Source organism: Rhinolophus hipposideros (genome assembly GCF_964194185.1).
Source record: "Rhinolophus hipposideros genome assembly, chromosome: 11".
NCBI lineage: Eukaryota > Metazoa > Chordata > Mammalia > Chiroptera > Rhinolophidae > Rhinolophus > Rhinolophus hipposideros.
In genome coordinates, this window is record NC_138057.1 from 41,736,013 (window position 1) to 41,750,271 (window position 14,259).

The 14,259-nt window shown below is 35.4% G+C and overlaps 1 protein-coding gene across 7 annotated transcripts in view; it reads right to left on the minus strand.

Moving 5' to 3' along the window:
* PRUNE2 (prune homolog 2 with BCH domain) overlaps nucleotides 1-14,259 on the minus strand; it is a 229,356-nt gene that overhangs the window by 156,846 nt on the left and 58,251 nt on the right. For all 7 annotated transcript variants that reach the window (XM_081066313.1, XM_081066318.1, XM_081066316.1 and 4 more), the window contains exons 5-6: nucleotides 3,474-3,626; nucleotides 857-951 (exon numbers count right to left, since the gene is read on the minus strand). In XM_081066313.1, the coding sequence (XP_080922439.1) occupies nucleotides 857-951; nucleotides 3,474-3,626 (248 nt within the window). The remainder of the gene's footprint in view (nucleotides 1-856; nucleotides 952-3,473; nucleotides 3,627-14,259) is intronic.

Consider the following 14,259-nt stretch of genomic DNA (forward strand, 5'->3'; position numbering starts at 1 on the left):
GACTTTTATTCCCTAAAAATATACATATTGATAAGTCACTACTACCGTGAGGAAAAAAAAGTATAGCAATATACAATTCTAAAAACCAAAAGACAAAGTCCTATAATGCAATTTTTATCTCCATAAATATGACTTGAGAGCTTGGTGCCTCAAAGATTGATAGCTTGATCAAGGCAATATAACAGTGAAGAAATATGCACACTTCTGCACAGCACAAATGTGCCTTTGTAAAATATAATTTGCATTAGGTAGGTTAATTAAGATTCACATACAAGTCATTGAAAAGTCCCAACGTGGACAAAAGATAATTTGCTAAGGAAACACACAAAGACAAGAGTAGCATTCGTTTAAAGGATTGGAAGGAGGGTCTTATTAATACTTGAGTTGTCACCATTGATTACCAAAAGGACACCCATCTAAAAGGCTTACAAAGGCCAAAGTACACTTGTTTTCTTAGAAAAGTTCTCTAAGCAATGCAGAGTGGTGCACAAAAAACAAAACAAAACAAAACAAAAAACCAAGAGTGAATCCAATCACATATAATATAATCTTTGTTATCAAACAGGTAATACATACACACACACACACACACACACACACACACACACATGTGAGTGTGCTTTAGGTACTATTTTACTGAAATGAGTCAAACAACATTCATCTTGAGAATCCAGGTTTGGTAGTTTTCATTGACTTAGCATAGTGTTTTCACCCAAAATAATAACCTGCATTCCTAATCAAATATATCCCAAAGAAGATTAGCACTGACCAATGTGGTAGAGAAAACTGTCTTCCAGCCGCCCAAACTGCAATTGAGTAAAATCCATTATTGCCAAAAATGCCTTCCCTCCCTTACCTCCAGGGTCATGTTTACAGTACTAATGGCCACTTTTATTTCTCCATCTGACAGTTCCTTTAGGTCCTTCAGCATTCTCTGTTCAATACTTAAACCTGTGGATGAGAGGAAAGAACAGCAAGTTAAACTTGAGGAACTTTTCAGCGTAATATCAACAGATGATTATTTAAATAATTTACCCTGCTAATTTCAATATTTTCCCCTCTAAGATTGCTTTTATCCATAATAAACACAAACATATTAAGGCAAAAATCACATTAGTGACAACATTTGCATCAGGTAAGATCCCAGCAAGAAAAATAATTCACCCCTCATAATCCAAAAGATTCTGTAATGGCAGGACACTTACAGAGATGTGGGCAGGACTGAGAGACTGAAGAAAAGATGGTGAGCATCCAAAGACTAGCAAAAGGACAAGGGAAGGAAACAGAGATCTGGACCTGCAGAGAGGGGCTGCCAGAGACCTAGCACACCAACTCAGGAAGGGAGCAGGGAAGAAATACTAGTCTCTCCTCCTTCCTTCAACCCCCACGCCCCATGTATTGCTACGCTTTCCATTGACCAAAACCTACCAGAAGCCTGTAATTTTCAGGGGTCATACTTAAATACTTAGGGGTCAGCCTCTGGAGGCCCAGAGTAGATAAGGACAGAGTATGGAACGGGTGAGGTGGGCAAATGAAGAAAAACTGGCATAACCACACAACTGAGCCAAATAATACCTAACAAGGCCAAAATTTGCATTAGGCTACATTTATGTGAGCCCCCTGGTTTTCCTGTATAATTTTATTAAAAATGCACTTTACAACATGACCCATAAAATTGTCATAATTATGTTGGTGGCCCTTGTAATAGACTCTGGTAATAGAAGCTATGGAATTACTTAAATGATGGGAGTAATAATCCAGAATGGTGAAATTATCCAGAACTGCATAGTTTTAGTCAGCTTATCAATGTACTTAAACAAAATCTATGGCCAAAAAACAGGAAAGTGTCTGCCTTGACATCTAATTCTCACCCTAGGTTATTATATCTGAGGAGGCCTATCCTCTTGGGAAGAAGACCCATAACAAAGCCCAGTAAAGGACACATATCCATTCCAGATGCATGTTAAGACACCACTTGCCCTCCCAACTTAAAGCACAATCACAGCAGTCTGCGCAAACAGACAGGTACTAAATATTTTTCTTTCACTCAAAAATTGAAAGGCCACATTCTAGCATACCACAACATAAAATGATTTATAGAACATACTGTGATATTATAATTTTCGTTTAGTTTTGAAAATGAGTGCCATACCCTCAGGCAGCTTTATAGATTCGTACATACACACGTGAGCATCTGTATCGAAGGGGTGGCAGATGTGCAGTGCCCCACACACATTTCCCTAGATGTGCCCATCACAGTGAGCCTCAGAACGGTGCTCAACCATCAACACCTGCATCTCTTTTCCTGAAGTCTTTCTCTGGCCACTAGAGCCCACTCGAGGGGAACTAACAGCCCCGGGATTAAGTAGCCTTCAATATTCCAGTGGGATGCTGGTTAAGTGTTGAACAGCCAGCACGAAAACCTGATTTGTAGTGTTTGCCAATTACTCTGGTGTCAATATTTCTTGTGGATGATGTCAAACTGCAAAGCCAATGTCAACCAACTCACAAGATTCCTGAAAATTTAATAATCGGCTCTTAGAGCTCTGATGAACAAGTTCCAACACACCACTGCACCCGTCAGGTGGGGAGACCCTGACATGCAATTTTACACTCCTTCCCAGAGTTCCCTAGTGGGACGAAGGCCAGGTTTCCTATGGAAGCGAACTTGCTTGATTATGCACTCCATCCCCTATTGGGGTTTCCTGGGGTTACCTCTCAAATAAACTGTCTTGACTCAGGCTCTGCCCCCAGAGGATTCCATGCTGAGGGAGAATGCTTTGCACCTTAAAGATAGATTTTAAATCCTGGGTTTAAATCCTGGCCTCACTACTTGCCAGCTGTGTGTGTGATGAGGGGAATGCAGGTGCCTCCCTCCACTTTATTGTTCTCATCTGGAAAGTGGGGATAATAATAGCACCTGACAGGGTTGTCATGAGGATTTAGTGAGAATCCATAACTTTAGCAAAGTTCTCCCATCAGAACCTTGTGTAGATTAGGCACTCAATGAATTATAGCTATTTATTATTATTATAAAACAATTGATCCAAGAAATCAACTGTCTTGATAAAGCCTAGACTTGGAGAATAATTTTATCTGCTTAGCTGTCTCCTCCCTTATTTTTTTCTAAAATTAATTGATTTATGAAATCCCATTGTGTTTGCCATTGCTCATGCCACATTCTCAAAACAGAACCCTCTCAGCACGGAGATTTCATGACGCATCTGAGGTATGCGTTAGACGCGTGAATTAACCCCATATCCAGGCACGAAGGCCTCACAGGAGAGTCTGCCGTCCAGGCTCTCTGCATCCCGGTGAGCCAACATTACGTGCCTGAAAATCTTTCACAAGCACGAACAATAGGGAAGAAAGCAAAGGCACAAGCAAAGTCACCTTCTGCGGCCGGGCAACACTTCATACCACCAATCAGCCGTACTGGGGAGCTGTGGCCGAGCTGCGGGACAGTCACTCACCCTGGGCACTGAATTGGCTCTCCTGCAGGACGTTGATAATGTCCTCTCTTGGAGGCAAGCTAGGAAATTTTTCTTCCAGGATAGAAAGAATTTCCTCCTGCTTCTCTGAGATCTTCTCGGATTCCATGGTCATGTATTTGAAAAGGATGCTACCTAAAAGGCAGGAATAAAAACGTCCTTAAACTTGCCAGCCAAGCCAAGAAGGGCGCCAGGAAAAGCAATTTTTTCTGGCCTCTCAATCTATGCTTTTGCTTCCAGTTTCTTGTGGCCCTTGTGGACCAAGGGCTTCCACAAGTGTAGCATTCAAGAGGAAATTTTTAGAAAATCTTTCAGATACCATCAGCCCTGCCTCATTATTCTCCAGCTATTAAACTCTAGAAGTTAACTGACTACGGTACACTCTATGGCACAGAGTTATTGGATAAAGGAGCAAAATGTATAGCTTTCCCCCCAAAATGTATAGCCTTACAAAAATGGCATAGTTTGCTTTTAAATTATTTCAGAATGGAAGTTAATGGTAAAGTATGAAAAACATTAAATGTTATTTAATATTCCCTTCAATATTTCACAGAGAAAATTGGTCCCACTCAACACATTCCTGATTTCACAAAATGAACTTCCTCTGTTAAACAACTAAATTATATAGTCCCACTGTCGGCAGCAAAGGAATCTGACAAGATGGTGAACGTGGAGTCTATTCCCAACCTTTCAGGCACCACACAGTTTTGAAGCTATTTACTATTATCTAATTATAAAAATTCACAAGCTGTGTCTAAATCATAGGTTTCAGTTACAAAGTAATTTGCCAATGTATGAATGACCAACCTCTCAATAACTCCTGGAATTTTCACCTTGAAAGGAAGGAGTCACTGCCTGTCACATCCCCTTTCCCTGCATCAGAATAACATGGAATCGTGGAGGAAAGAGAAGTTTCACTTGATAATCAATGATTAATCTCCCTAAAAATCCCAAATCTATTGATTAATCAAAGTGTCACCATCTCTCTAGCTTTCAGTGTGGCGTTAATGATAATAATGGGTGGGGGGGGAATAAAGAAAGAAAGAGGTGAAAATGTAGGAGAAATGGAGTGTTTCGAAAACTGATATACAATCTTGGCATCTACCCTGAGACCTACAGAATCTAGAGGTTAGATGTACATTCACCATTAAAACATTCTAGAAAATCCCAAGTAAGTCATCTGACCTCTCTGTTCCCATTTGCCCAATTTTAAAACAGAAATAACACTACTTTCCCAGCTTATAAGACCATACTGAGAATCAATGAATGTAAACATTATAATGAAAAGTAAATATTGCCAAATATGTTTAAAGCATGTCACTCATTCATTCCTCCAGCATATAACTATTCAGCATCTACTATGGACCGGGCACTGTACTACAGGCTAAAGATTCAACACTGAAATAGAGATAGCCTTGTCCCTTAAAGCTCATAGGAGTTTAGCAGCTACAGATAAGTAAACACATAACTTTTCAATATAAAGGGGATAAAAAAATATCAGTGGGGAAATAAATAGTACTCTGAATCTAGGCCAGAATTTAGGTTTCCTTTTTCTGGGAAAGGTTTCCTAGAGACAGTACACCTAAGCTGAGACTTGAATCTAACTAGGGACTAATGGCAAAAGCAAGGTAACAGGGAGATCACAGCTCAGGCAGATCACATGCAAAGGTTTCCTAGAGACAGTACACCTAAGCTGAGACTTGAATCTAACTAGGGACTAATGGCAAAAGCAAGGTAACAGGGAGATCACAGCTCAGGCAGATCACATGCAAAGGCACCGAGGTGGGAGAAAAGTTGGCCAGTACAAAGAACGGAAAGCAATTAATTAAAGCTAGATAGTATATTTTTAGGGAGAAAATGTTGAAATTAGATTAGAGAGGTAGACACAGCTCAGGTCAGAAAGGACCTTAACAAGCCATCTTAAAGTTTGCCTTTTATATTCAAAGGGAAATAGGGAGTTTTAAACAGGGGGAAGTAACAGTGTCAAATTTATGTTTTATAAGAATCACTTTGGCAACCATGTAGAGAATGAATTAGACAAGGCATACCAGAAGGATTACTTAGAAGGCTGTTTCAGACGAGAACTAAGGAAGGAACAGTCAGCAGGCAGAAAATTGAACAGATTCAATACAAATTATCATTTAAAGATGGAGAATAGCCAGTTGGATTCTGAGTATACCCTTTGGTCTGACAATTTCTGACATAAAATCCAAAGTAATATTTTCTCTTGTTTTGCATTATTTCTTAAGTTAAAATATACACGAAGTCCAGCCAGAATATACACTTCGTAAAATATACACGAAGTCCAGTGGGCACAGAGCTGTGCCCATCGTTACATCACATTAAGAAAATAGCTCTTCATCTTGCATTTGAACTGCAGTAACACCATTCTGGAAGGAACAAGTCCCCTTGAGCAAAGTTTTCTATGTATAAAGGATTTTAGGGGCAGTTTCCCCCAAAGATTCTTTTTTTTTTTTTTTAAGTGACCTCTTGATGCAGGGTTTCCCAGCCCCCAGGAAGAAAAGCATGGACAGAGGACAGGGAGTTTTCAACTCTTTGTTAAGGCAATGGTGAATCTGAATTTCAAAAAGATCTTCATCTGCTTCTGGCTAGGATAAACTACTTGTACCAAGAATAAAGAGAAAAGCTAGATTCAAAAAAAGGAAAACACAAAAAAAAACCTGTGATGGTATCAGTTACCCAGGTGACTATCTTAGAATCTAAGATCCTGAAGAGAAGGTAAGTGCATAGAGGTCACCTCAATGTTTGGTGTTGCTTTTCCCCCTCACAATATTTGCTAATTCATAAGTTGTAGCCAATGAGCTGAGAAGGTTAGCACATCTAACAGTAGTTTCACAGATGTAGGGGGACAAAAATTGGAATCTAGGGCTCACCACAGAGAAGGAATCTTGGTTAAACGACCCAAGTTTTTAAATGGGACCTGTCAAGAGCTAAATCCTAGAATAACAGCTGGAAATACTATTGTCTGCAGGGCAAATCTGGCCCATTGCATGTTTTTACAAACAAAGTGTTATTGGAACACAACCACACTCATTACTTTACATATTGCTTTTGGGTGCTTTTGTACTTCAATGACAGGATAAGATAGTTTAAACAGAGAGCACAGGCCTGCAAAGCCTAAAATATTTACTATCTGGCCCTATACAGAAAAAGTTTGTGGACCGCTGCTATAGAAGGGTGATGTAAAACTAGAGAAGGGATTAAAAAGCACAAATTAGTAGTCACAATATAGTCACAGGATATGAAATACAGTATGGGGAATATAATCAATAATGTTATAAAGATTATGTAGGGTGCCAGATGGGCACTGGACTTATCAGGAAGATATAGTCAATGGTATTATAGCAGCTATATATGATGTCAGAGGGGTAGTAGATTGCCGGGGGGTATCACTTTGTGAAGGGTGTAAATGTTTAACTATTACACTGCTTTGTACACCTGAAACTAATAATAAATAAATAAATAAATAAATAAATAAATAAATAAATAAATAAATAAAGCAGCCTTCATGAAGACTGAAATCCTGATTTGAATCAGTTCAAACACAGAACAGATTAAGTTGACCTGAGTCTCTTCTGACTTTAAGGTATGAAAGTAAATCCTGTGTAGAGCAAAAGAATTTCATCATACATAGCCTCATCATTTCTATATTTTTTATATATGATATTCAGCAATCAATAAAAAGTTACCAGACATAATGAAAATATGACCAAATGACTGGACACTCCAGAGGAAAAAACTCATAAGGAAAAGAATGGAAACAGAACAAGAGGGAATAAAAAAATTAACTGGTGAATTATAGTAGAGAATTGGAATCTATAAATAAAATATTCAAAAGAAAATTTAAAACTGGAAATTTAGTAACAATTTAAGAACCCCAAACTGCATTTAAGAACAGATTAGACATACTGAAGAAAATATTAGTAAACTGGAAAATACTTGAGAAGAAAATAGTCATATGAAGCATGGAGAGAAAAACGAATGAAAAATAGAGAAGAGCATGAGAGACATGGGGGACATGGAGAAAAGTTCTAACATATATGTAATAGGCGTTCCCATTGGATAGGAGGGACTTAAATAATATATGAAAAGTAAATGGCCAATCATTTTTCAAAGTTAATGAGAAATAATACTGTAATATTTAAGATAAACTATGAACCCAAATCAGGATAAATGTAAAGAAAATAATCTCAAGGCACATGACAAAATGGATAAAACTACAGAGAAAAAATCATTTAAATTAATCAGAGTAAAAAGACATATTATTGTCAAGGGAACTACAACAAAACTGAGACCTAACCTCATTTAAAAGGATGAAAGTCAGAAGACAATGGAGTTATATCTTCAAAGTGCTAAATAATTGCCGATCTAGAATTCTATATTAAATGAAAACATACGAGTATAAAAAAAAATGAAGAAAAAATAAAGACATTTTCAGAAAAATAAACTGGAACTATTTGTTACAAGAAGACCTACACTAAAAGAAATAGTAAAAGTAGAGGAAAATTATTACAGATGAAAGCAAAATAAATGCAAAAAGGAAAGAAGAAAGTTGGAGAGTGCAAAAATGTGGGAAAAAATCAATATTCACTGTACAATTATAATATCTATGGAGTTTAAAATATATGTATAATTAAAATGCATTTCAATGATAACAAATTGCAGAAGGGACTAAGTAGAGATAAATTGTTCAAAGGTTCTTGGATTATCAGGGAACTGGTTAAAATGTCAGTTTATATGAAATTTTAATTGTATATTATAATTTTTATTGTAACTACTAAAAGAATTTTTAAAAAGAATTTATAACTAACAAACTAATGGGGGGAAATGTAATAGCAAAAATACTTATTTAGTATGAGCACAGTAAAGAAATGAGAGAAAAGGGGGATAATGTGAGACAAGTAGAAAACAAATAGCAAAACCCAAATGTAAGAGCAATTACATTAAATGTAAAGAGACAATTAATGGGTATAAAGTGGGTATAAAGTTTCAGAACAGCAAAATGGAAAAGTACTAGAGATATGTTGCACAACAATGCGTATATACTTAACAGTACTGAACTGTACAATTAAAAATGGTTGATGGTAAATTTAATGTAATGTGTTTTCTACCAAAATAAAACTAGAGACAAAGTACTTCAATTTAAATACAAAAGTGATCAAACTGAATTTTAAAAGCTACAATATACTGTTTATAAGAGCACACCTTAACTATAGTAATATTTAAAAACTAAAAGTCAAAGGATAGAAAAATATATAACATTGATATAATACACTAATATCAAAGTAGACTATAAGACAAAAAGAATTACTTGAGATTAAGACAAATTTATTATTATTATTAAAGGGTCAACCCTCAGGAAGATACATCAATCCTACATTTATATGCACTAATAACATAGCTCCTAAATACATAAAGCAAAAAATTGACAAAACTGGATAAAGAGAAAAATATGTAGTGGGAAACTTTAACACATCTCCCTCAGGAAGTCTAGGAACAAGAAGAAAAAAATCTGAAACATGTAGAATATTTGAGCAACATGAGTAAAAAACGACCTGACATATTGAACACTGCTATCAACAATGGTAGGTTATGCTTGCCTTTCTACTGCAAATGAAACATTGACCAAAACTGGCCATCTGTTGAAGCATCAATCAAATCAACAAATTTCAAAACACTGCAATCACGGAGTTACATTCTGTAGCCACCATAAAAATAGTCTGAAATCATAATAAAACAAAAACAAGAAAATTCCCAAATGTCTGAAAACTAACTTCCTTCCAAATAACTGATGGTAAAAGAAGAAATCACAATATAAATTAGAATATATTTTAATTGAATGGTAAAGAAAATATGACATTTAATCTTATGGGATACAACTACAGCTGTGCTCTGGGAAATTTTATACCCTCAAAAGCATAAGATGTTAAGAAAAAAAAAACAGAAAATTCGACTAAAAAATGTAGAAGGATCTAATAAAGATAAGAACAAAACTTAAAGTCATAGAAAATAAAAGAAAGTTTACAAAACTAAAAGTTGACTCCTTGAAAAAAATAATATGAAGAGTTTTGAAAACTATCAAGAAAGAAAAGAGAAGACTGAGAGAAGGCATAATTTGCCAGTATTAAGAATAAAACAGTGACACACTACAGGTTTTACTGACACTAAAAGATAAGTACAACTTTATTTGAATAGGTTTTAAAATTTAGAGGAAGTGGACTCTTCTGGAAAAACTTAACTTGCCAAACTGGAAGGAAAAGAAGTTGAAAATATGGATGTTTCCATTTTTATTTAAAAATGAATCTAGAGTTTAATATCCATAGTTCCAAACATTTAAGAAAGAACTATACTAATTTTACACAAATTCTACCAAATAATTTTTTAAAAAGAACACTTCTTGAATTATTTTCTGAATCCAGTATAATCTTGACACCAATACTCAACAGGGACATTATAAGAAAGAAGAATTTAAGGCAAATCTTTCTCATAAACACAGGTGGGAAAAAAATTTTTAAACTAGTCCCAAATCAAATTAGCAGTATGTAATAGAATAGTGTATAGTGACCAGATAAGGATTTCGTAGGAATTAAAGGGCAAGTTAACATTTAAAAATTAATCAATATAACCCACTATATTGATAGAATAAAAGAGAAAAAATCATGATCACCTCAATAGATGTCAAGTAGTAGAATCACTTGATAAAATCCAAGATTTAATCATTATATAAACTCTCAGCCAAGTAGAAATAGAAGACAACTTCATTGATTTGACAAAGGACATTTATAAAAAACAAAAAAGAAAAAAAAGCAAACATTATATTTAATTGTGAATGAGACAATAACACCTGATACTATTTCCATTCAGCACTGCAATGTGAATCATAGCCAGAGCAATAAGGCAAGCAGTACAAGTAAATGGTATAAGTAAAGGAATAAAAGGAATAAAAAAATCTTTCCTCACAGATAATATGTTTGTGTATATAAAGAACTCAAAGAAGCACATTTAAGCACATTTAGAGAAATGTGCTTAAAATGGTAAGTAAATTTAGCAAAATTGCTAGATACAAGTTTAATAATACAAGATCTCCTGTATTTCTATAAACAATCACAATTGTAAAATCAAATTTAAAAATTAGAAAAACTGTAATAGCAATAAAATATAAGTTACTTAGGGATAAATTTCACAAAAATATATCTGGCTTACAGTCAGATCAAGAATCCAACTTTTTTGATTTGAAGATCTTAATTTTAAAATACATCAAATAGAAAAGGAATACTCAGAAGATAATCTAACAGATATTGCAGTAAACAAAGTCCTACTAATAATTCAATGAAAAGAGATTGACACTGGTTTATGATGAAGTGTGACTTGACAATTAGGTAGAAAGGCGACACCCTACTGACATAAATGGAAAAAAATAATGAGCATCAAAATGATGCTCATCATACTCCAACTTATTTCTACGGCATAGGAAAGGATATGGCCCAACTTTATCCAAGGGACTCATCTACAGCAATTTTTATTTCTTCGCCATAGACACCCATTTAGTCACCCACTTAGTTACATATCACTATCAGTATATATAGAAGCCAAAAGCACTTCTTAGCAAAATCAAACCTGTTTATGGAGTAAGAATTGATTTAACTTCCAGCAAATTCTGCAGAACCGAAAAACTATTTAAATCCATATACACGTACCCAAAAGTGGCCCAGCTATTCACAGGCCAGGGGGGATTAACAACAAGCAACAAAGAAAGCAATTATAATAAAATAGTAACAAACATTTCATTCCATTTAGAAAAAAAAAAAACAACCACAGTATTCTTTGTTCAAAACAATGGAAAAGTGAAGGACCACTTGCCAAAAGCAATTGCAGTGCATTAATATTAAACATGATCTAATGAAGTCAGAAGTTGTTTGGGGAAAACATTCTGCACAGCAAAGGCATATTCTGCATGATAAATTCTTAGCAGAAAAGAAGGGATTTAAATCTCTTTCCTTGTTTCACCTGGGATTGATTTTTTTCATACTGAAACAAACAAACAAAAAATTAAAGAATGAATAGAGACATGGGAAAGAGGGGAAATAGAGGAAAAAAGATAGAAAATATAGCTTAGCTCACATTTTTGCCCGAAAAGTGATTTTAAAAAGTATATTATTCACGTGCTTAATAATCTTATAAATTTAAAATGTCTGAATTTAGTAAGTCTTATCTCAGTATAGCAGAAGAAATAACACTCTGAAGCTGAGGACTTGTTCTGGTTTTTATATCAAGCTGGAAAAAAAAATTTCTCCTACCCCCAATATATGTCTTTTCTCTTCCTAAGTAAAACAAGTAATGTAAATTCCCTTTGGACTTTGTAACCATTTCAGGAGAGGGATGATTCACTCTTTGGGTGTGAGAAGAAAAAAAAAAGCCTGGCTCTGTTCCTTTCTTATTTGACCTCCTTAAAAGGATCTTTTTGAAGCTGTTAGTCCAGGCTACTAAAATAGTAAGGAACTAATCTTTTTTAAAGTTCAAATGGAGTTACCAATAGAAAGGAGATAAATTGTTTCTTAAAAACGTAGGGCACAGTTTTTCCACATCCTGACTAAGAACAGTTGTATTGCTATTTGTTTCACTATTCATGTTGTGGCTCTGTCAAGCCCTTATACAAATAATGCAAAAGGCCTTTTGAGTCAAATGTGGTCTTGATGGAAACATGCCTGGTAATCCGAGGCAAAAATCTCATCGTTGCCAGTTGGTTCCTGGACACACACACACACACACACACACACACACACACACACACACACAATGTGATGATTCCGCAATTTAATGGACCTTAAATTTGGCAACAGTCCTCTAGTACACATCTCTAGGGAAATAAGAAAATAGAAGTTGAATCTGGCAGTCTATAGTAATTGTTTGCCTTTGGCACAAACCCAGGGCATGACCAAACCCAATGTTAGGCCCCTGTGACTGTATAATGTAACTTTCTGATAGGTCAGGCTGCAGCCTGTCTGAAAATGATAAGATCTTGTAAGCAGATACAGTAGGAGAAAATAAAAGGAGGAAGAGGAGGCAAGACGATAAGGAAAGGAAGGAAGGAGAAAGAAAACCGAGAAAAAAGATAACCACAACAGAAAAACAGAGGTGAGGAGGGGACGAAGAAGTGAAAAGACACATTTCCAAAAATCAGGGTCATTTATGATCTCATTTGTGTGAGCACATTCTCTTAGACAAATAATTTCCTACACAAATAATTAGAAAATAATCTATGTAAGTAAAGCTGTGCCTTTCCAGATGAAAGTTATGCTAATTATCTGTATCCTGAACTTTCTAAATTTGAGGTGTCCTATTAAAAGACAGCAGCAGGGTGGCCAGTTAGCTCAGTTGGAGCGTGGTGATGATAATACCAAGGTTGCCAGTTTAATCCCTGCACTGTGAGCTGCACCCTCCTTAAAAAAAAAAAAAAAAAGACAACAGCAATACCTAGCTATTGTAAGAAGTACTAATTTAAGAAAATACAAATTATTTCAACTTTGTTAAGTCCCCTACAAAGTCTAAACACACAATGGCCAGGGCCCAGAGGATACAGACAGGGGAGATTATTTGAGAAACAAAGCAGGTTATTTCTACACTGGCAACACTACTTCTAATTAGTATATAAGTGATCATTTAACCACATCCCTAATAATCAGGTTCTGTCTCAATATTTGAATGTAATATTATCCCATAATGCAAACAATTTGATATAGAGATCCAGCAATAAGTATAAGATAACAAAAGATTCCAATATGATTGAATGTAAATACTTTTTCTGATATTTAGAGAAAAACTTCAGCATATATACATAATAAATTTGGAACAGAAAATAAATTACTAGAGTCAAGGTGAAGTTGATTAAAACAATTCCCATAGACTGATTGAGGAGTGGGAAGTATCTGACCTATTGTGGCAGTTCATGTTTAGGGCACTATTGCATATGAAGACGGATGCAAAGAAAAAACCCTTTAGACTTAGATTTTTTTTTTTTAATGAGGAACTGGTATACATGTTTGTTTTAGTAATAATATATGGCAATTAATTCGATTTCTATTTTTCCATTGGTTCTAGGAAGCCCATATCCAGCTTCATATTGAATACTATTTTTACACCTTCAATTTTTAAATTCTGTCTTGATCTTATTTCTTTCTCTACATGTTTTTATGTTTCCTGACCCTGACATTTTTTCTGTTTTATTATATTTGCATGCATGTATCATATTTGCATAAGCCACTTCAAGTAGTCTATGGAAGAAGGAAGGATATACAACGTCAGAAAATTAAGTTTGAGAACTCATCATAGAGAAAGTGCTACATACCTCATTGCTGAATATAACTATGGTCACCTTCAAAGTACTCCCTTTGAGAAGCTATGCGCCAATGCCAGCACCTAGTCCACCCTTCCAATCAATTTTGGAACTCTTTTTCCTGGAATGGCCATCAGAGCTGTCACCATATTACCTAAACTTGATGTCATCAAAATGTCTTCCTTTCAATATTTCCTTTATCTCTGGGTAAAGAGAGAAGTCATTGGGTCCAGATCAGGTGAATAGGGAGGGTGTTCCAATACAGTTATTTGTTTACTGGCTAAAAACTCCCTCACAGAGAGTGTCATGTGAGCTGGTGCATTGTCGTGATGCAAGAGCCATGAATTGGCGAAAATTTCAAGGCGTCTAACTTTTCACGTAGTCTTTTCAGCACTTCCAAATAGTAAACTTGGT